General features: G+C 44.2%; 1 protein-coding gene across 1 annotated transcript in view; it reads right to left on the bottom strand.

Annotated features, from left to right (window-relative positions):
• The window catches only part of TMEM132D (transmembrane protein 132D), a 900,295-nt gene that overhangs the window by 137,238 nt on the left and 738,797 nt on the right, over positions 1–24,260 (bottom strand). Inside the window, exon 5 of the mRNA XM_027956399.3 lies at positions 3,066–3,206. Coding sequence (XP_027812200.2) covers positions 3,066–3,206 — 141 coding nt within the window. The remainder of the gene's footprint in view (positions 1–3,065; positions 3,207–24,260) is intronic.

Raw genomic sequence — 24,260 nt, 5'->3', positions numbered from 1 at the left:
ACATTCACTAAACTTATCATGGTCATCATTTCGTAACGTATGTAGGTTAAATCATTATGCTGGACACCTTAAACCTATACAGTGCTGTATATCAATGATATCCCAATCAAACTGGAAGAAAAAATTTAAATAAATTTTAAAAAGTAAAAAATTCAAGACTCTCATACAGTGAAGTTAAGTCACAAAGAGGAAAGCAAATACCGTAGATCACGTATAAGTGGAATCTAGAAAAATGGTACAGATGAAATTGCAAAGCAGAGATAGAAACACAGATGTAGAAAACAGATGTAGAGAACACACGTATGGATACCAAAAGGGTGGGTAGGATAAACTGGGAGACTGAGATTGGCATATACACACTACTGTGTATAAAAGAGATAACTAATGAGAACCTATTATATCGCATAGGGAACTCTATACTCAGTGCTCTGTGGTGACCTAAATGGGATGGAAATCTGAAAAAGAGCAGATGTAGGTATACATATGACAGATTCACTTTGCTGTACAGCAGAAACTAACATAACATTGTAAAGCAACTATACTCCAATAAAAATTTAAAAAAAATAAAGAATTAGGGGGGAAGAAAGGAAAAAAAACTTGCATGAATTCAGTGGAGAGATTTTTAGAGAATATCCGCTTATTGTTATCAGAAAAAAAGCAAATGGAAGCTGCAGGACAAACCTCCCTGTCCTCTGTAGGAATCAGTAGGACTTTCTAAAAGCGGCACAAACAGGAAGAAACTCACAGTGAATGATTTACCTAATTCATAATAAATAACCAACAAAGACTGTCTGGAATATAAAATGCCACCCCCAACATTGCAAACTGAAAGCTGGTGCAAGTTTTAGCAACAGACCTCCCCAGGGGTATTTATGGTTTCCGTGACCTTCCTCTTCTGTAGGTTCATCTTCAGAGTTTCCTTAGTGTTTTCCTGGAGCTATGATGGAGAGGATCCTTAGTAAATAATAAGCTAGATCAAATGGAATATGATTTTCACAAATTTTACAACACTTACTCAGAGGGCTTCCCTGGTGGCTCAGTGGTAAAGAATCTGCTTGCCAATGCAGGAGACACAGGTTTGATCCCTGGCTCGGGAAGATCCCACGTGCTGCAGAACAACAAAGCCCCTGCCCCACACATCCTGAGCCTGTGCTCTAGAGCCTGGGAATGGCAGATACTGAGCATACGTGCTGCAGCCACTGAAGCCTGCAGGCCCTAGTGCCCACACTCCGCAACAAGAGACGTCATCACACTGAGAGGCCTATGCACCACAACTCAAGAGTAGCTCCTGCTTGCTGCAACTGGAGAAAGCCAGGGCACACCAACAGAGACCTAGCATGGCCAAGAATAAAATAAATAACATCATATATATATATCTTGCTCAGGAAAGACTTAAGCAAGAAGATAAAGTCTGGCAACCATCGAGGGGAAGAGAGTTAGGAGCAGAAGGGTGTCTGACCTGTTAGAGGAAAAGCGAAGTCCACAGGGTGCTGGGAACAGAGGTGGCGAGAGGGAGCATGACCAGAGTGAGGTTAGAGTTGAGGCAGGCATAGCCAGCTGGGCTGTACTTCCCCTATCCTGGTAAACCCTTTAGCTTTACCTTTGAGGTGGGAGGAGGCCAGTGGATGGTTCTGAGCTAAGGAATGACATCACTAGGCTTCCATATGAATCAGCCTAGCTGCCGTAGGCGGCCACTGGGATGCCAACAAGAAGGTCACTGCTTTGATCCGGGAGAGTTATGCTGGCTTGGGCTGGGGTGGTGGCTGTGAGGACTGCTTGGCTCCTGGGTGTGTTTAGAAAGCACTGCCAGTGGGGTTTGCTAAAGGACTGGATGTGGGGAGAGAGAGAGAACAAGGAATATGGGATGTGCTAAGACGCTGGCTTAAAGAATGTGCCAAGATTCTGGTCTGAGCCACTGGGGAGATGAATGTGCCATGTACTGAGGTGAAGGGAATTCTGGGTGGGATGTGTTGTATACTGTCACACGGCTTGGTCATCTTCTCACAGCACTGCCTTCTCTCAGAGACACTAAGGACAGGGCCGTGCCTCTAACCTGTGGCCCCCAACACCTGAAACTGGACCCAGCGCTCAGCGACGACTCAATCTGCGTTTGTCCACTGCTTTCTCGTGAGTGGAAACGCTCCCTGGGGTTCATGTGGGGTCAGAGAGGCCCTTCAGTCCCTGAGCAGAACAGGCAGGAAGGCTGGTGGGCTCTGACAAGTCCTGGGACCACAAGGATGGGAGGCCCCCACCCTCCCCACTGCATCCCTTCCGGGATGGGGGCGTTTGCTGGGAGGCTGGCTCAGAGGAGGTGCCAGGAAGCTCTGTCTGCACAGTGGGTGGTGACAGCGTGACAAACCCCTCTCCCCTGCAGACTGGCATCACAGTACAAGCTGCTTGGCAGAGCAAACTAGGCGCCCCCTCCCTCCCCAGGCATCGCATCCCCCAAAAGGCCTTTGTTTTAGATCACTTTTGCATTCAATTTAAAAGGTGAAAGAAGCAGCCAGAGAGGAGGGGGTCTTCAGCATTTAAACCAGGGATGGGGAGAGCTGATCTCCCCGTCCCTAACTCATGGAGAATCCTACTGGTTAGCTAGGGGAGTGGAGCCACTTGTGAATCCTCACCGATCCTCCAAAAACGCTTTGTGCTATGAAATCATCCTAGAGCGTGGCTGTATACACATCAACCTAGTTTCTGATGCTGCCCTCTCTCCCCTTCCTAGCCTGTGCGGTCAGCGGGGGTCAGTAAGCTCTATTTGGATGGTGGTCCCTCATCCCTCGGCCATCCTCCATACGCGTGTGGAAGAGGTCACAGCATTTGGAAACACAGACGGTCAGGACCATCACCAACCAGGACTAACATTCCCCACCAACCCCCGACCACCTCCTGAAGCACCATGTCCTTCTCATCCTGATCTAATCTCGGGCAGGGAATGGAAGCAGCAGGATAATCAGAGTGGGATAGGGGATGGGGGATCTCGGGGGACCCTATGGTCCCAGCCGGCTGAGGAGCAGTGACGCTGACCCGACAGTGGATTTCTGCAGGGAGCCGGGGCGTCAACTTGCCTTAATGACGTCTTCATCAGACGATCGACACTCCACAGACTTGAGGTCTGTCACCGCGCCATCCTCCTCCACAGAGACCACCTTCACGGGCACGGCCACCGTCTTCCCAGTGAGGATGGCTGTGTTCAGGATTTCCGCCTCCTGGAAGAGCAAACGTATTCCACCATTACATCCTGACACTCATGCAGACTGCCTTCCCTCAGGCTCCCTGTGAAGAACCTGCCCCCACTCAGGCTCAGGAAGCCTGGCATTCTGCACCAGCCGAGGGGTCCTGGTGGCCCAGGTAATGTTCCTCCATCACCCAGACTTTTGAGGAGATGAACATGATGGAGAGGGGGTATGGGATGCGGGGCGGGGGGGGGAATTCATCATGAATATTGTATTTGCCCAACTTCACCATGCACCAAGAACTGTCCTAGCACGTGTAAGTAAGGACATATGAAGTCTCACAGAATCATTTCACGTGCACTCAGATCTGCTCTACTCTGTGGGTGGCACAGAGAGGTTCTGTTACTTGACACAGCTAAGAAACGGCAAAGGTGGGATTAGAACCCAGGATGTTCAACCCCTGAGTCCACGTGTTCATGTTCCAGTTGGTCTAAACTCACACAAAAGGATTCTGATGCAAGCAGTCAACTGCTGGCCAGGGAACAGGATGCCTAATGCGCGGGACATAAGGAGACTGAGAGGCTGTCACTCTGTACGCTGTGGCTCTTGCTTCCTTTCACTTCCTGTCACTCCTCCAAGGTTATCCCAGCCTCTGTATGTGTCTGGAATGCTATGACAACCCCAGTGACACCCGCAGAGCCCCATCGATGTGACACACGCACGCACAACACTCACACACACACACACTCACCCCAACATGCATTCTCCCTGCTAAACACTTCCTCCACAGCTCAGCTCAACATGTGTCCTTTGGGACCTCCCTGTTTGCCTCTGTTATTTGCTTTCAGAGCCAAGAACATGACAGTCCCTGAGAGCCCAGGAAAGAAAGGCATGGGCTGTCCTTTGGGGCATCTGACACCACTGCAGTTTTGCTATTCCTTATAGCAAAACTTAGAGTTGTTTAATCCTTTCATCCTTCTTCGACATGGTAAGCTCTGTGGGGCTGCCTCTGCTTCCTGCTCAGTAGAACCTCACCCAGAGCCTGTGGAAAGCATGGAGAAGAACCCAGCAAGGAAGGAACTGGAATCCACACTAGCATCTTCATCTCCTTGTTCTGTATGTTAGCCTTCTGTGCGTAAGTCCCTTCCTTTTAATTTTTTATTTTTTACTGACATATAGATGCTTTGCAATGTTGTGTTATTTGTGGTACATGGCAAGGTGATTCATATATGTATATATGTATATTTTCAGATTCTTTTCCATTATTGGTTATTCCAAGGTACTGAATATAGTTCCCTGTGCTATACAATGGGTCCTTGTCGTTTATCTCTTTTATATATAGTAGAGTGGAAAAGGAAATGGCAACCCACTCCAGTATTCTTGCCTGGAGAATCCCATTGACAGAAGAGGCTGGAGGGCTACAGTCCACGGGGTTGCAAAGAGTCGGACACGATGAGCGACTCATACATGCACACACACATATAGTGGTGTGTACCTGTCAGTCCTAAACTCCTAGTTTATCCTTCCCCTGCCTTCCTTTTTGGTAACCACAGTTTGTTTTCTATGCCTGTGAGTCTATTTCTCTTTTTGTAGGTAAGTTCATTTGAATCGTTTTTTTTAGATTCCACATGTAAGTGATATCATGTGACATTTGTCTGTCTGAGTTCTCTCTTCTTGGCAATGGGTACCTTTTCTCTGTGTTGGGAAGCTCCCCTGGAGAAGGAAAGAGCAATCCACTCCAGTATTCTTGCCTGGGAAATCCCATGGACAGAGGAGCCTGGTGGGTTACAGTCCATGGGGTTACAATGGATTGGATACGACTCAGCAACTGAGCACGCACGCGCCTTTTCCTGGACACCGAGCAAGCATCCTCACTCTGCACTTCTGTCTCCAGCAAGCCCATGCCTTCTAGGGTTTCTGTCACACTCTTGCTGTTTGTACGCAGTTCCATGGGATCCTGTGAGCCTGTTTCTCAGGTGGAGAACACTGAGCCCCAAGCAATAAGAATCTCATTCCTCTCATTTGCCTCCTCTAACCACATGAAGATCAAAATTCCCATATAAGCCTCAGTCTTTGTGCAACAAGACATTCGAGTTCTAGCCCTCCACATTCTTGGTTCAATCCCCATTCATCACATGTCAGTTGTGTTCCTAAGAGATCTTTTGTGAGTGTGCATGCTGAGTTTCTTCTATTCATCTGAACTTGACCAGCTGAGCCTTTTACGTCTTTTAGAGACAGGCTTGCAGAGATTCTTGTTAATTTGGTTTTCATGTGAAATCAAAAACGCCCATTTAGCTGTATGCCAGAAGAAGGCGTAGAAGTTTATCAGCTTAAAATTATATAACCGTTTCCCTTATGTTAACTTTCTATTTCTTATGTAAGATTTTACTTTTCCTTTATAGGACTCAGTTCGTTTTATAATTAGTTCATTTGGCTTAGCCTTTGGATATGATAATATATATATATATATATATATATATATATATACACACACATACATGGATATATATGTGTGTGTATATATATACATACATATATATATGTATATATATATAGTTTCTTTAATTCTAAAAGACAAGACTACAGTTTGTAATGTTCCTGAATTTCAAAGACTATGCCTCAAACTGTCTGAATACGCATAGGCCTTCAAATGCTCCATTGCTTATGCACCTTTTTTCCCTTCCCTGTGGGTTTCCAGCAGATTTTTATTTTATTTTGGGTACAAACATAGTAAAAGAATGAAGGAACCCAATCAGCATGGTGTTGCTACTTCCCGCCGCCTCTGGGGAGGAAAAAGGCCAGGCATATTTTTCCACTCTAAAGGGTAGAGATCAAAAGGAACTGTTCACACTTCGAGAAGAAGTGGAAAAATGCAATTTAACTCTTGGGCCCAAACTGGCTCATCTCTAAGGGAAAAAGCAGACTAGAGAAACAGCATTAGAACATCAGCTTCAGGGAAAACAATTTTGCACACCAGTGGTAGAAACGTAAAGAGCATCTCTGCCCCAACAATAAAACTCAAAAGGCCTGTAAACGCATTTGCAGTCAGGTCAGCATTGTGAGAAATGACCCTGGGATAACCACTGAGCAGCTGTGAGCCCACAGGTCTGGGATGTTTTCTTATCCTCTAAACAGAATGCATCTGGAGAAGGAAATGGCAACCCACTCCAGTGTTCTTGCCTGGAGAATCCCAGGGACGGGGGAGCCTGGTGGGCTGCCGTCTGTGGGGTCGCACAGAGTCGGACACGACTGAAGCGACTTAGCAGTAGCAAACAGAATGCATCGGTCCGTCTGCAAGATCTCAGTGGGGATTGGGGACCAAGCTTTCAAGCCTGGCATTTTCCTGCCTCCTCTGTGTGATTCTTTGATATCAAGAAACTTCTCTTCACTCTGCTTAATATTCAGCAACAATCTAAATGGGAAAAGGAATTGAAGAAGACTAGACACACACATATGTGTCACCGAATCACTTTGCTGAACACCTGAAGCCAACACAGCACCGTGAACCAGCTGTGTGTGTGTGCTCAGCTGCTCAGTCACGGCCGATTCTTTGTGACCCCATGGACTGTAGCCCACCAAACTCCTCTGTCCATGGGAGTTTTCCAGGCAAGAATACTGTAGTGGGTTTCCATTTCCTATTCCAGGTTATCTTCCTGACCCAGGGATCGAACCTGTGTCTCCTGCATCAGTAGGCAGATTCTTTACTGCTGAGCTACCTGGGAAGCCGACTTCAATATAAAATAGAAATTAAAAAAGAAACCTAGATCTAATCCATGCAATAATTCATGGACTTCATGGTTATACAAAGCAATATATTTCCTAGTGCTTCAAAAAACAAAAAACGTTCTTGCTGTGTTTTTTGGAATTAGTTACGTTTGGTTCTTTTGCTTGTATTAGTAAGGTTCTGAGGGATAAAAGTGAAAGAGGAGAGTGAAGAAGTTGGCTTAAAGCTCAACATTCAGAAAACGAAGATCATGGCATCTGGTCCCATCACTTCATGGGAAGTAGATTGGGAAACAGTGTCAGACTATTTTGGGGGGCTCCAAAATCACTGCAGATGGTGATTGCAGCCATGAAATTAAAAGACGCTTACTCCTTGGAAGAAAAGTTATGACCAACCTAGATAGTATATTCAAAAGCAGAGATGTTATTTTGCCAACAAAGGCCCATCTAATGAAGGCTGTGGTTTTTCCATTGGTCATGTATGGATGTGAGAGTTGGACTGTGAAGAAGGCTGAGCACCAAAGAATTGATGCTTTTGAACTGTGGTGTTGGAGAAGACTCTTGAGAGTCCCTTGGACTGCAGGGAGATCCAACCAGTCCATTCTGAAGGAGATCAACCCTGGGATTTCTTTGGAAGGAATGATGCTAAAGCTGAAACTCCAGTACTTTGGCCACCTCATGCGAAGAGTTGACTCATTGGAAAAGACTCTGATGCTGGGAGGGATTGGGGGCAGGAGAAGAAGGGGACGACAGAGGATGAGATGGCTGGATGGCACCACTGACTCAATGGACATGAGTCTGAGTGAACTCTGGGAGTTGGTGATGGACAGGGAGGCCTGGCGTGCTGCGATTCATGGGGTCGCAGAGAGTCGGACACGACTGAGCGACTGAACTGAACTGAACTGAACTGAAGGACTTCCCTGGTGGTCCAGTAGTTGAGGACCTGCTTTCCAGTGCAGGGGACAAGGGTTCGATCTCTGGTCCAGGAAGATCCCATATGCTGTGGGGGCAATGAAGCCTGTGTGCCACAACTTCTGGGCCCCTGCTCGAGAGCCCATGCTCCGCAGCAAGAGAAGCCTGAGTCCCACAGCAAAGACCCAGCATAGACAAGAAAGAAAGAAGGAAACATAAAGAAAGTTCTGAGTAGTGCAAAAAATTAAGAAAAGATGAAAAAAGAAGAGAGCCTTCTCTTGTGCATTGGTGCATTGCTGACTTTCTCCAGGAGGTGACTGTTGTGTGGACAAGAAGATGGTGGTGAATGTGCCTGCAGAGGCCTGGCGTGGGTTGAGATGTGATCCCATAAAACCCTTGAAGGCTCAGTTGCCTTATTGCTGTGAGTTCGCCTTATCACAGCCCCTGGGCCTTGGAAACAAAGGCAGGCATGTCTTGAGAAAGCCCTGTCTCAGTTCTTACTGGTAGCTCCATGCTTGTCTTCCGCCATTTGGACACCATGTTCTTGCCAGTGAGTCCTTTCTGGGAATTGGACCACATGGCTGCAGAACTTGAGGGCCAGCAGAGGCTAGGAGAGGGCAAGAGCGGGGAAGAGACGCTGACTGTGGCACCAGGAAAAGGGACGACCTCGTGAGTAAGGGTACAGATCCTTTCTTGAAATGTAACTCATTATCCTCTATTGTCAGGCAACAATGACTGTCCTCGTTTTACTTGAGAGACGATGACCCACATCTTAGTTTGGAAAGGCCCCAGAAACAGATGCTGGAAAGAGGATTCAAGAGCCATTTGTTTCAGAGACTCAGGAAACTTCAAGAAGGGAGTAGGGAAGTGATACAAGGAAAAGTAGGCAGCCAACAAGGATGCATGTCCTGCCGGAGACCAGAGTTGGGGGCTGGAGCCTAATTGTGCCGGGCTTGAGCCCTATGATGAAACATATTGGGTATGTTACATAGTTTAATGTGTTGAAATGTTTTATCATATATTTTCCTGCAGGGGAAGCTATCTAAAAGACACAGCTGAGGGGCTCCCCTGGTGGTCCAGGGATTAAGATTCCATGCTCCCCATGGAAAGGGGCCCAGGTTCAATTGCTGGTCAGGGAACTAGATCCCATATACCCCAAACTAAGAACCCTAGTGGCCCAGCCAAATAAATTAAAAAAAAAAAACACCAAAATAAACAGCTAAAAATACTTACAGGGAAGGGAGAGGGAGCTGGAGTTTTATCCATCAGCTCCTGCAAGCTGACCATTCCCTGGCTCGTCCAGCCTGCTGTGTGTGCAGACAGACAGTCTCAGCAAAAGATCCTGGCAGACGGTGACGCTAGGAATTGGTCTGGAGCACTCTGGCAGGATGTAAGGGAAATGCACATAGCCCTGACAGTCTGCTGTGACTTAAGTGTGAAATACTTTGTCATATGGAGATCTGACGGGTTGGAATCAACGTTAGAGTGTTTGTTGGTTTTTTTTTAAATTTCCTCGTTTCTAGGGTTCTGATTTTGTGTATGAACACAGTCATTTCTTCCTGTGCACTCTTGAAAATTATTTTTAAAACAGAGGAGAGGAAGATAATGGATACAGGAAAACACTACTTTTGAAAGGGGACCCTCTAAAACATGTCAAAAACAGAAATAGACTCACAGGCATAGAAAACAAACTTATGGTTACCAAAGGGGAAAGGAGGAGAGGAATAAATTAGGAGTTTGGGATTAACAGATATGCACCACTATATGTAAAATAGATAGTCAACGAGGTCCTACTGTGTAGCACAGGGAACTATATTCAATATTTTGTAATAACCTATAATGAAAAAAGATTCTAAAAGAATATATATGCATGATTTAATCACTTTGCTGTATGCCTGAAACTAACAACATTGTAAACTAATTCTATTTCAATAAAAATTTAAAAAGAAAAACACATCAAGAGATGGATCTGTGTGTTATAGGCGGTTTGTAACTCATCCAGTGCATATCCTGCCTTCCTGCTTACCTAACAAAATGCCAATTTCCTTTAAGGCTGTAAAATGCCCAGCTAAAATTATTACATCTTTTTGGCTGCCCTTAATCTGTGATATGGTTTTGGTCCATAAGATATAAATGGCAGTCTCTGGGTGAAGTTGCCAGGGAAGTCTGTTTTAAAAAAGCAGATTCTGAAGGTTTGTTTTGCATTTTCGTTTTCTTCCAGCCCACCATGCACAGTTGGGGCTGTCTCTTGCACCCCCAAAGGTGGAGCTTGCTGTTAAGACCCACATGGTTCAGGGTAGTACAAAGGTTAAGAGCAGGGAGTCTCTTGTAGGACCACAGGGTTCAAATCTCACTTTTGACACGACCCACTGGGTGACCTCAGGCAACCTACATAACTTTTTCTTTTTTAAATCTCTTATTAAGTATGCTATTTTTTCTTTCTTTCTTTCTTTTTTCTTTTTTTTTTTTTAACATTTTGGCTATGCTTCACAGCATATGGGATCTTAGTTCCCTGAACCCACACCTCCTAAATTGGAAGCTAACAGTCTTAACCAATGGACCGCCAGGGAAGTCTAACTAACTTAACTCTTGGTGCCTAAATTTTCTCAACTATAAAATGAGGATAACAGTGCCCACCTCTTGCTTTTGACCTGGGTTTCAGTGGGGTAAGAATTGCCCAGTGCCTAAGAAGTTCAAGTTGGAAACTTTCAAAGATGCTAATGTGCATTCCATCAATGTCAGGTGAGAGTGAAACTGCAGTTTGCCCTCCATCTCCTGTTGCTGACAGTCGTCTGCTCTGCTGTCTCCCACCTTCTCTCCCTCCTCCAGCCAGTAGCTCTTCTTGCCCGTTCACTCGATGCCAGCGCTTTGATGCCAGCTGTTGTACTATACTACTGTACTTTTCAAGGTCCAGTCCTATAAGATTAAAATTTTTTTTTGTATTTTTAATGTATTATTTGTGTGAAAAGTATTATAAACCCATTATGGTATAGTACTATATAGCCGATGCTGTTAGTTGGGCACCTAGCTGATTTTGCAGGACTTAGGAACAAATTGGACTTTGTGCTCTGAGAGCAATGTACTCTCAGAACAGAAGTCATTCATACGTAGAGAACTGACTATACCCAAAGGTGCATGATGACTGTGATGGGGTGAACAGTGTTCCCCAGAGTTCCTTTCTACCCGGAACCTCAGGACCTGATTTTATTTGAACAGACAGTTTTTGCAGATATAATTAGTTAAAATGAGGCCATGTTGGGTTTGAGTGGGCCCTAATCCAACAACCAGCGTCCTCATAGGAAGAGAAAACATGGTCAAGAGGCACGGGGAGAATGGTCCTGTGAAGACAAAATCAGAGACGACAGGGATGCAGCTACCACCTAAGGAGAATCAAAGATGCTGGCAGCATATGGGATCTTAGCTCCCCAAACCCACATCTCCCAAATTGGAAGCTCAGAGTCTTAACCACTCGACCGCCAGGGAAGTCTAACTAACTTAACTCTTGGTGCCTAAATTTTCTCAAGGATAAAATGCGAGAAAGTGGAGTAAGCAGGAAACGTCCTCTTCAAGAACAATCAGAGGGAGTGTGGCCCTTGTTGACACCTGAATTTTAGGATTACTGAACTGTGAGAGAATAATTTTTTTTTTAATTGAAGTATAGTTGACTTACAACATTGTGTTAATTTCTACTGTATGGCACAGTGATTCAATTATACATATACATACATCCTTTTTCATATCCTTTTCCATAATGGTTTATCACAGAATACTGAATATAGCTCCCTGTGCTATAAAGTAGGACCTTGCTGTTTATCCATTCTCTATATAGTAGTTTGCATCTGCTAATTCAAAACTCTCAATTCTTCTTTTTCCTCTGCCCTTGGCAACCACCAGTCTGTTCTTTACATCTGTGAGTCTGTTTCTGTTTCATAGATAATTCCATTTGTGCCATCGTCTAGATTCCACCTGTAAGTGATATGATATTCATCTTTCTCTTTCTGACTTACTTCACTCAGTATGATCATCTCTAGTTGCCTCCTGTTGCTGCAAGTGGCAAGATTTCATCCTTTTATATGGCTGAATAATAGTCCATTGTATATATGTACCACATCTTTATCCATTCATCTGTCGATAGACATTTAGGTTGCTTCCATGTAAATTTCTGTTGTTTGAAGCCACCACGTTGGAGGTACTTTGTTACAGCAGCCCCAAGAAACGAGGGCCATGGCTGAGTCTCAAAGATAAGCAGCCTGATGGCAGATGCCTCACAGCATGAAACTTGGACTGCTTCCTCTGAACACATCTGGAGAGGAGACTGAGGTCCAGCCTCTTTCATCCTTTGTGTGTGTGGGTCCCTGTCACTCAGATAATCACAGTCTTATCTGACACACTTTGGAAGGAAGAACTATTCCTCAGTTTTCATAGGTCTTGGGCTGAAAGAAGTAAGTTAAATTGCCTGTTGTTCCTAATGAGAAGAAAATGATTTGGTAACTTCAACATTACTGTGGCTTTGGGAAATCATTTTCATATGTGGTTTTGAAGTGATCCCACAAATGTTAAACTCAATGAATGAGGTTGGAATAGAATAAATGTGGTGTTAGCTGGGTTCATTCCTTCTTCTCTAAATAGAAGCATCATAGACAGAGCTTCAGGTGCCCCACTGGAGCAGGGCAGAGGAGGGCAAACATCCTATAAAACAAACAGGATGAAGCACAAGCGGAAGCCCGGCTCTCAGCTGTGATGTGGGAAGCCTGGCTTAGGGTCAGCATTTGCAAAATCAGAGGCTTATCTGATCAGGGTGCACACGATCCCATCCCCTTACCTCCAAGCAGGGCATTTCACATCTTTCTAACTCAGAGAGAAATTTGAAAGATGGGCGTTATGAGGAGGTGGCAATAAGAGTGAACTGGCACACTCAGCTTGATTTTACTTAGATTTGCACAAAGATAGCATTTCCTCTGGGGGCTCATGAGGACAGAAGAAGAGCGTGCAAGCTCTCCAACAAATGGGGTCTGAGTGAAATATCAAACTCAATTTCCTTATATTGACAAAAAAATTCGTTCGGATTTCTCTGTAGCATCTTTTGGAAAAAGCCAAATGAACATTTTAGCCAATGCAGGAATATTTTTAAAGAAATATAATGAGTTTCTTGGATGGACAGCCTTGATTTTCACCTGCCCCAAGTCCTTCTGCATAACAGGACCTCAGTTTTCTTTTGGAAATACAATCCCTTCCTTTTTTTAAAAAAAATATAAATTTATTTATTTTAATTGGAGGTTAATTACTTTATAATATTGTATTGGCTTTGCCATACATCAACATGTATCTGCCACAGGTATACACGTGTTCCCCATCCTGAACATGATTTATTCTGGAGCTTCATACTATGGATTAGCACTGACATAGGGACTGACAAGTACATCTGTGTAACACACTAGAGAGCCTACAAACAGATTTCTATTATAAACAGCAATGTATAGTATCAATATAAATAAATTTCTATTTACTAGAAATTGGTACATGACATGGGTCGATTTAGAAATATCCAGGGGATGGCTAGACTGGCTGAAACCATCCCTTTTTTTAGGACTGAAAATCAGCATAACCCTCTGCCCCCGGTGATCTCTGAAGCTCTGAGAAGCTCTCAAACCCTGGGATTTGAATTTCATTCAAGGAGACCGAGGCAAGAGTCAAGAATGTTTGGATTCTATTTGTTGCATTGGGGGCACCTGGAAAAGTCTGTCATTTGTCCTGTCATCTGTATTTCCACTAAATCCTGGTTCCTGGCTTCTAAACTGTGTTATACATGCTCCAATAGAGCCTGTATACATTGGTAATCACCTTTTCAGAGGGTAGTGAAAGTGAAAGCAAAAGTGTTAGTTGCCCAGTTCTTTGCAACGCCATGGACTATAGCCCACCAGGCTCCTCTGTTCATGGAATTCTCCAGGCAAGAATACTGGAGCGGATTGCCATGTCCTTCTCCAGGGGATCTTCCTGACCCAGGGATCAAATCTCTTGCATTGCAGGCAGATTCTTTACCATCTGAACCACCAGAGGGTACAGCGTGTGTTAAATGTCCTCACCACATACATGAGTAAAAATAATGACAATGATGATAATAAAGGGGGAGGGAGGAAACACTGAGCGGTGTCGGCTCTGTCCATGATCTTAGTGGTGTCAATGGCATCACAGGTATACGTGTGCATTCTAAGCTTCTTCAGTCCTGTCTGACCCTTTGCAACCCTATGGATTGTAGCCTGCCAGGCTCCTCTGTCCGTGGAGTTTTCCAGGCAAGCATACTGGGGTGGGTTGCCACACCCTCCTCCAAGGGATCTTCCTGATCCAGGGATTGAACCCACGTCTCTTGTGTCTCCTGTGTTGGAAGGCTGGTTCGTTACCATTAGTGCCACCTGGGAAGCCCTCACAGGTATATGTGCTGTGCTTTGCTTAGTCGCTCAGTCATGTCCAACTCTTTGTGACCCTATGGACTGTAGCCCGCCAGGTTCCTCTGTCTTTGGGGATTCTCCAGGCAAGAATACTGCAGTGGGTTGCCATGCCCTCCTCCAGAGGATCTTCCCAGGGATCATACCCAGGGATCATACCCAGGTCTCCCACATTGCAGGCAGATTCTTTACTGTCTAAGTCACCAGGGAAGACCAAGAATACTGGAGTGGGTAGTCTATCCCTTCTCCAGGGGAACTTCCTGACCCAGGAATCAAACTGGGGTCTCCTGCATTGCAGGTGGATTCTTTACTCACTGAGCTACCAGGGAAACCCAAAAGTACTGGAGTAGAATGCCTATACCTTCTGCAGGGTATCTTCCTGGCCCAGGAATCCAACCAGGGTCTCCTGCATTGCAGGACCATCAAAGGCATATCAGCTCAGTTCAGTTCAGTCGCTCAGTCGTGTCTGACTCTTTGTGACCGCATGGACTGCAGCATGCCAGACCTCCCTGTCTGTCACTAACTCCTGGAGTTTACTCAAACTCATGTCTATTGAGTCGGTGATGGTTGAATCCAATCATCTCATCCTCTGTCATCCCCTTCTCCTCCTGCCTTCAATCTTTCCCAGCATCAGGATCTTCCAGTGAGTCAGTTCTTCATGTCAGGTGGCCAAAGTATTGGAGTTTCAGCTTCAACAACAGTCCTTCCAATGAACATTCATGACTGATTTCCTTTAGGATGGACTAATTGGATCTATTTGCAGTCCAAGGGACTCTCAAGAGTCTTCTCCAACACCACAATTCAAAAGCATAAATTCTTCAGTGCTTAGCTTTCTTTATAGTCCAACTCTCACATCCATACATGACTACTGGAAAACCATAGCCTTGACTAGACGGACCTTTGTTGGCAAAGTAATGTCTCTGCCTTTTTTGTTGTTGTTGTTTTGTTTTTAAATTTTTATTTTTACTTTATTTTGTTTTACAATACTGTATTGGTTTTGCCATACATTGACATGAATCAGCCACAGGTGTACATGAGCTCCCAATCCTGAACCCCCCTCCCACCTCCCACCCCATATCATCTCTCTGGATCATCCCCATGCACCAGTCCCAAGCATCCTGTATCCTGTATCGAACATAGACTGGCGATTCATTTCTTATATGATAGTACACATGTTTCAATGCCATTCTCCCAAATCATCCCACCCTCTCCCTCTCCCACAGAGTCTAAAAGTCCATTCTATATATCCGTGTCTCTTTTGCTGTCTCGCATACAGGGTTATCATTACCATCTTTCTAAATTCCATATATATGTGTTAGTATACTGTATTGGTGTTTTTCTTTCTGGCTTCCTTCACTCTGTATAATCGGCTCCAGTTTCATCCACCTCATTAGAACTGATTCAAATGTATTCTTTTTAATGTCTCTGCCTTTTAACATGCTGTCTAGGTATATACTTATCCCCAAACTCATTGAGTTATATTCATTAAATATGTACAGCTTTTTACATGTCAATCATACCTCAAGTGTGGTTAAAAAAGAAAAATTAACCAGCATCATTTTCTTTTGGTTACAAAGAATCCTAATCAATAAAGTTGACCAGGCAGGTAGTTAGATGAAAGCACCTTGGTTTACAAAGTTTCCTTCTACTTCACATTGAGATGCAGACTTGGTGTTTCTTTAACCATTATCAAGCTCATTTTCCCAATGTGCAAATTGGATATTGCATTAGTCTGAGTTTTCCCCAAAGCAGAGCCTGAGCCAAGGCTCTGGATGAAGTTGATTTATTGGCAGGGGGCAGGAGTGAGGGGCGAGGCATGGGAGGTAGAAAGAAGGGAAAGCTGACTGTAGGGTGTGTGGGGCAGCCTGCAGCTGTGGGTGGGGGGAGCAAGATTCTGCAGAGGCCTGGCCTCCCATAATTGGCTACTGGAATAGAAGCTCACATCACCCAGGGCTATAAACTGCACACCTGGGCAGAGGCTCCTGGGATGTAAGAAATGCCCTGGACCAACCTGTGGGAAGTTGTCTGAATGACTCAAGGTGGGACCAGTCAGGGAAGTGTCCAGAGCAGGGCTGAGGGCATGTACCAGGCCAGCAGAGGCAGCAGATTCAAAATGGACCCAGCTGTTAGAAAGTTACTCCCAGGTTGGGTGAGAAATTTCCCAGGATCAACTCTGGGGCAAGCATTTCACTTAATATTTTAAAAAAGAAACACACCTGGACATTCTCGTTTACATGGAGATATGTGTCCAGAAATTATGCTAATAAAGCTGAGCACCGAAGAATTGATGCTTTTGAACTGTGGTGTTGGAGAAGACTCTTGAGAGCCCCTTGGACTGCAAGGAGATCCAACCAGTCCATCCTCAAGGAGATCAGTCCTGGGTCTTCATTGGATGGACTGATGTTGAAGCTGAAACTCCAATACTTTGGCCACCTGATGCGAAGAACTGACTCATTGGAAAAGACTTTGATGATGGGAGGGATTGGGAGCAGAAGGAGAAGGGGACGACCGAGGATGAGATGGCTGGATGGCATCACCAGCTCCATGGACATGAGTTTGAGTGAACTCTGGGAGTTAGTGATGGACAGTGAGGCCTGGCGTGCTGTAGTCCATGGGGTCACAAAGAGTCGGACACGACTGAGTGGCTGAACTGTACTGAACTGAAACAGCAGGTTTCAGAAGTAAAACTTCTTCACTTGTCTGTTTATCACCCTTGGAGAGACTAAAATACTCAGAAAGACTGTATCCAATGCTCCACTGAAGGAAAGACACAAACAAAAAGGCGCCCTTATGGGTCATCAGGAGGTGAAGAATTCACACAGCCTGAACTAAGGATCCACACCAGAAGCCTTGGCCCCATCTGAGGAGTTGACATGGCTCCTTTTGGAGCACAGTTTAGATCTACCTACAATTTGCCACCTTCTTACTCTCCTCCTGATACTGCTGCAACTTCCTATATTGCTCATAGATTTTTTAAAACAGTTACTTGATGTCTTACAATATCTGCCCATTCCTCAAAGTATCTTGGAAATGATGTTCAGTTTTGAGAAACACTATGTGAGTCAGGGATCTTAGTTGCACACAACAGAATCCGATATAGCTCAATTCAGCTGAAAGGGGTTTGTTGAGTGTGGACAGAGCCCTGCTCTGTTGACAGGATTGAAGGAACAGGCGCCAGCCCCACCTGCGAAGCTCAACGTCTGGAAACACAGAGTTGGCCCACTTGCTGCTTCTGCCTTGATTAGGAAGCTGACAAATCAGGAAGATTGTTCTAGAATCTCACTGTCTCTTCCAAAATCTCAGGCACACATGCTTTCTCATCGCAGCATTGGAAACAAAGCATCACAGGTACATCTAACTGCTGCTGCTGCTGCTGCTAAGTCGCTTCAGTCGTGTCCAACTCTGTGCGACCCCATAGACGGCAGCCCACCAGGCTCCCCCATCCCTTGGATTCTCCAGGCAAGGACACTGGAGTGAGTTGCCATTTCCTTCTCCAATGCATGAAAGTGAAAAGTGAAAGTGAAGTCGCTCAGTCCGACTCTTCGCGATCCCATGGACTACAGCCTACCAGGCTCCTCCATCCATGGGATTTTCCAGGCAAGAGTACTGGAGTGGGCTGCCATCACCTTCCCCGTACATCCAACTGGCAGAGACTAAATCATGATCCTAAATCCCCATGGACACTTTGAGCACATGTGCTCTCTTCTCTCCATCTTTCAAGGGAGGCTGCATGAAGCAGGTTTTAGGAATTTACCTAGAGAAGATGAGATTTACACTGTGGGGTACAAAGAAGGTACCTTTGGGGCAACTACAAATGATAGTTTTCCACACTACATGCACTGGTATTTTCCTGATGTTAAAATACAAAGGGTATTCTATTAAGTCTGTTAACACTCTTAAATGAATATTCTATAAAGGCATGATTCACTCTCTGCTCTTGGTGACACCTTGAATGACACAAACACTATCTTATGATTCTTTGTCCAGAGCAGACTGAATTCTAGGACCTCCAATGTCAAGGGGATATAAGGAGTGAGGATTTAGGTTACACACTAAAATAAGCACACTGTTGAGTTAAAGATGGATGTCCAAATCAGGTATCGAAATGATTTTCCCCTTCTGCCAAAACATACCGTATTCAAAAGTGACAATTAAAATTTGGACTGGGGCAGGGGTTCCCAACATCTGGGATCTAATGCCTGATGATCTGAGGTGAACCTGATGTAATAATAATAGAAATGAAGCGCACAGTAAATATAATGAACTTGAATCATCCTGAAACCACCCCCTCCAACCCCAGTCCATGGAAAATTTGTCTTCCATGAAACCAGTCCCTGGTGCCAAACAGATTGGGAGTCACTGGGTGGAGGGACCCTAAAACACTGTTATGGCATGGGTACCAACTGATCAGAAGGGATGCCTGGCCAGTTAGACTGGATGTTGGTAAGTACGCCACGCAAGTGAATTCCAGTTTATGCCAGAAAAACAATGCTCAGCCAATACGTCATCTGCTCTTTTATATTTTCCGTACTTTCTACCCTTGCAGATAGAGCCAGGCAAACACTTACAGCCACTAAAATGCGAGAGTCAATGTTATTTGCTACTTCTGGGTTGAGACACTAAAGCTTCCATAAACGATTATCTGTTCTTTCTCATCACCTGCCCTGATGACTGAAAAGGCTACACTTCCCAGTTGGTTCAGCTCCAAGATGGCAGAGCATGTTAAATCTAAGTCAGCATACGGAGAAGAGCTTCCTAGTGCCCCGTGTAAGACACGAAGCAGGAGTAATAAAAATGCAGTCCTTGTCTTAAGGCAACAAGATGGTGGAGCAACTCATTACTGCAATATAACACAATCCACTCTGACTAATACACAACACTTCTCAACTTCATTTCAAAAAATATATATTCATTGAGTTCTGGACTGTGCCCCAGGCCGAAGTGTTTTAATAGACAGCTCAGGTATGAAAAGTCAACACTGCTGGGGGGCTGGCTCTTCATCTCCTGGTTGACTGTCCTGATTTTTGTTGAAATGAGCTGGGGCAGACATAGAACAGGAAACTAACATCACCGATGCCATGCTTCTCCTCAATGTGATTCTTTCACTGTAGTTAATTTCTTAAATCTTTTCAATTCACTTCCCAACAAAGATCAACAACCTAATAAATAGAATAGTGACTCATCATCTTGTTGATCTCTTGCTTGTTTGGACAAGGTCTGCTATTCCAGCTCCCCCACCTGCACCCTTAATGAATACCAAACAGGCCAATTCATATCACATTAAACAGAAGAGCCATTAGATGACCACGGAAATACTCTATCTCATTAGTGATAATGCTGCATCATGATAAATAACCTCTGTGCTTCTTTTAACAAGTGGGAGCATCAGTCAATTTGGCACCTGCTTTGCAAGCAAATTTATAAACCACTCTGTTTTTGGAGGTACATCAGCCCTCAGGCTTAATGGTATAGCGTGGTATGGAGAATTATTTTAGCAGCCATACAGGCTGCTAAGAAAATAAAAATTTTCTCCCTCCCATGGGGAAGCAGAGAAATGTCATACCACAGAGCCCACAGGAGACTGGCGGTCTTGTTCGTTAGGCTGTCTTTTGGATGACATTAAGATGCAAACCTAGTGCATGGTGTGTTTACTTTTTTATGTGAATTAAAAAATCTTAGCAAGGTTACATAACCTCATTGTTAAAATTTTGCATTTGTGAAAAGGTTTATCATAAAATACCATAAGAAGTCATCTCATCCATCCCACTTTCAACTCTTCCACTATGTTAGGAAGGCTTTTCCCCTGTATATCTAAATAACACGCTCTATTGCAATTTCTTGACATAGTATGCTCAAATATTATCCACTGATTTTCTGGGATGACATGGATGAACTCTCTCTCCCTCTGCAATTTCTCCTGTCCCAGTCCACATAGTTAAGTTCCTGGTTTGATTCTTCTATTACCTGTCTTTTTTCTTTTTAAAAACAGAACCTTGCTGTATGGCAACATTAACTTCTTTTTTTAAAAATATTTATTTATTTGACTATGCCAGGTCTTAGCTGCAGCATGCGGGGTCTTTGATTTGGCAAGTGGGATCTAACTCCCTGACCAGGGATTGAACTCAGGCCTCTGGCATTGAGAATGCAAAGTCTTAGCCATTGGACTACCAGGGAAGTCCCTCGATAAGTTTTTATTTTTATTTATTTTTATTTTCATTTTAAGCGAAACATACCTCTCACCAAGAGACAAAGTGTTGATTCCCAAGTGGTTTAAAAGTCTGCCTGAAAGTAAAAATAAAAACTGAAAAAAAAAAAAAGTCTGCCTGTTCAGTTTTGACTCTGCCTATGCAGAAGTGGAGTCTAGGGAGCTTCCCCTGAAGTACAGCCTGGACTTAGTGACTCACGTTCTGAAGTTGAGAATGCAAAGGAAGTGATATGTTTTTTTCTGAGAGTCAGTCATCTAGAGCAATATAACTTCTAGTTTTCTCCCTGGGGATCCTTGTTCTTGGAACTCAACCGCCATGCTGTGAAAGAGCCCAGGCCACATGGAGAGGCCACTGGCATGGAAGCAGCTGAGTCAGCAGCAAAAATCCAGCAGTGACCCACCAGCTACATCAGTGAGGAATCCTTTGAGGGCACTCCCCAAGCTGAGTAGGAGCCAGGTAGTGAGTCTTGCCAACTCCCAGAACCAGGACAGAAACAATATGAATGACAATCACCATGTTATGTCACAACATAATGCTGTTCTTCCTAATGCAGAGAGAGGTAACTGAGACCCCACACACTTTATAAGATGAGAATATTGCATGGCTTAAAGCCCCTTCAGCTCGTGATACCACATTGACCTCTCAAGTTTTCTCATTTCTAACTGTTCCTTTTAGCCTCTTCAGGTTGATAATATCTTCGTTGTTTCCTGAAATATAATAAAGCCTCCTTTGCTTGGCACAAAGGTTGAATCTACAAGTTGAAAACTGGTAATGGATCTATTACACTCATACAAATATTGTTCATTGGGGAGCAGAAATTCTCCGTCTAGACTGTTGATGTTTGGGGCTAGAAAAGTCTCTGTGCTCAGGCTATTCTGTGCACTTGATATATTTAGCCACATCCCTGGGCTCAGCACAGAGTGTCATTCTCCTGTCGTGACAACCAAAATTGTCTCCAGACTTCTGATGTCACGTCAGTTGAGAACCGTGGTACGGCAAAATACTGCACTACGTTTCATTGCTTTCCATGCTACTGATAATACTGGGTTGGCCAAAAAGTTAGTTTGGGTTTTACATAAGATGGGATGGAAAACTCGAATGAACTTTTGGGCCAAGCCAGTATTCACAGATGCGGGTGTCTCTGAGCGCCTATTTCTTCTCTTGCCTTTCACAATTCTCTTTATCACAGCCTTAATTGTTGTCAAGCTCTTCACTGACTTCTCCATTCTCCTGGGAGTGTTCCCAGCAAAACTTTCAAATGCTTCTGTTCCTGCTAAAACATCCTCCAAGCCTACTGCATAGATTTAATTTGGGGACTTTCCTTTCCTAGATTCAGGCTTTAATAAATACATGCACCAAAGGATAGAAAAAAGTTTATTGTTAGAGCAGGAGGGAGGCAAATCCTTGATTTTTTTCATGTCAGCAACCATTACGATAGCACTGGTTATCTGTAGGAGATGTGCCTTTGAAAACTGAATATAAACAAAGTTGAAAAAATCATACTTTTTGTGCCAGTGGAGCTCACTGTTAAGAATGACCCTAAAATGCTAAGATCAAGGTCCAGCTCAAATGGGACATCTTTCTTAATCTCTCTGGGTAGAAACAATCAGTGTGCTATTGTGTAAAGTTTATTACAGATATAGAAAATAAATTATATATGGAGACAGTAAATCAAAAAGTAAAGAATACCAGCTCTGAAGCCAGACAGGCTACTCTGAACTCCACTTGCTGTCCCTACTAGCTCTGTGGCTCTAGACAAACCAGTGCCTGCACTGTGCCTCAGTTTCTCATCTGTACAATGGGAGTGGCAAATATTTCCATATTATTGAGTTGCTGTGAGGACTGTATGCATGAAAAGTACTTAGATCTGTGACTGGCTTGTGGCCAGCAAAAATGCATGCTAGCTATGTTTAAACACAACTCTAATTCAAAAAGATACATGCCCCCCTATATTCATAAGCAGCACTACTTAAAATAGCCAAGACATGAAAGCAACCTAAATATTCATTGAGAGATGAATGGATAAAGGAGACGTGGTGCCTAATGGAATATTACTCAGCCATGAAAAGAACAAAACAATGCCATCTGCAGCAATGTGGACAGAGAGGTAATCATATTAATTAAAGTCAGTCAGTCAGAGAAAGACAAATATCATATGATATCATGCGGAATCTAAGATATGACATAAAGGAACTAATTTACAAGACAGAAATAGACTCACAAACATAAAGAACAGACTTTTGGTTGCTCGGGTAGAAGTGGTGGGGGAAGGATGGATTGGAAATTTGGGATTAGTGGATACAAATTATTATATGGAGAATGGATAAACAATAAGGTCTTATTGTATAGCACAGGGAACGATAGTCAATATTATGTAATAAAACATAATGGAAAAGAATATGAGAAAGAATATGTGTGTGCTTAGTTGCTCATTTGTGTCCAACTCTGTGCAACCCCATGGACTGTAACCCACCAGGCTCCTCAGACCGTGGAATTTTCCAGGCAAGAATATCGGAGCGGGGTGCCATTTCCAGCTCCAGGGGATCTTCTCGACCCAGGGATTGAGCCTGCATCTCTGGCATCTCCTGCATTGGCAGGTGGGTTCTTTACCATTGTGACACCTGGGAAGCCTATGTCTGTCTGTCTATCTATATCTGAATTGCTCTGCTGTACAGCAGAAGTCAACACAACACTGTAAATCAACTACACTCCAATACAATTTAAAAAATAAAACCAAATCATGAATTTATGGCCATGTTTATTCTTCTTGCAAATCCACATCAGATTTATCTCTGGAGAAAACATCTCAGCAGGACTGCAGGACCGTGTGCTCAGACCTGGAGCATTTTTACTCATGTCCATTTTTCCTATTGAGATTTTCAGAGCCTCCAAGTGAGAGCTCACATATCTCAAGGGACAGGGCAATTCTCATACAGCTTGCTTTTACCTTGAGTGGCACTGTCTCTTGATCCAGACAAATGTCCCTGGACTTGGTAACTCAGGTGTGTGTGTGTGTGTGTGTGTGTGTGTGTGCACACACTTAGTGATGTCCAACTCCTCTTGACCCCACGGACTGTAGCCCTCCAGGCTCCTCTGTCTGTTGAGATTTTACCGGCAAGAATACTAAAGAATATTAAACCTGTGTCTCTGGCATCTCCTGAGTTGGCAGGTGGGTTCTTTACCACAGCACTACCTGGGAAGCCCTAGTGTCTTGGGACGTGGTATCAAAGCTCTGGTTTCAACCAGCCTGGGAGATGATGATGGTAACATGAGGACTCTGGTTTTCAAATCTGATCAAAAATGGGCAGTTTTAGCTCCAGCTAAGGGCTACCATGTAAAAATGTGGATCTGGGGTTTGCATGTTTTCTGATTTTCCAAGAGACACCAGGAATCAATATTTTTATGTGTTGTTGTTCAAGCTCTAAGTTACTTCCGTATCTTTGCAATGTCATAGACTGCAGCATGCCAGGCTCCCTTGTCTTCCACCATCTCCTGGAGTTTGCCTAAATTCATGTCCATTGAGTTGGTGATGCTATTTAACCATTCTATTCTCCGCCACCCCCTTCTCCTTTTGCCTTCCATCTTTCGCAGCATCAGGGTCTTACCCAGTGTGCTGGTACTTCGCATCAGGTGGCTAAAGTACTGGAGCTTCAGCTTCTGTTCTTCCAGTGAATATTCAGGGTTGAGTTCCTTTGGGACTGACTGGTTTTTATGTGAGATCTGATTTTTTACCTTTGGTGAAAACCACCGGGAAGCCCAAACAAAACACATTTACCAGTGATGTTGACCTATGGGCTCCAATT

Source organism: Ovis aries, chromosome 17 (assembly GCF_016772045.2).
Source record: "Ovis aries strain OAR_USU_Benz2616 breed Rambouillet chromosome 17, ARS-UI_Ramb_v3.0, whole genome shotgun sequence".
Lineage (NCBI taxonomy): Eukaryota > Metazoa > Chordata > Mammalia > Artiodactyla > Bovidae > Ovis > Ovis aries.
This window is presented reverse-complemented; position numbering and strand designations above follow the sequence as displayed.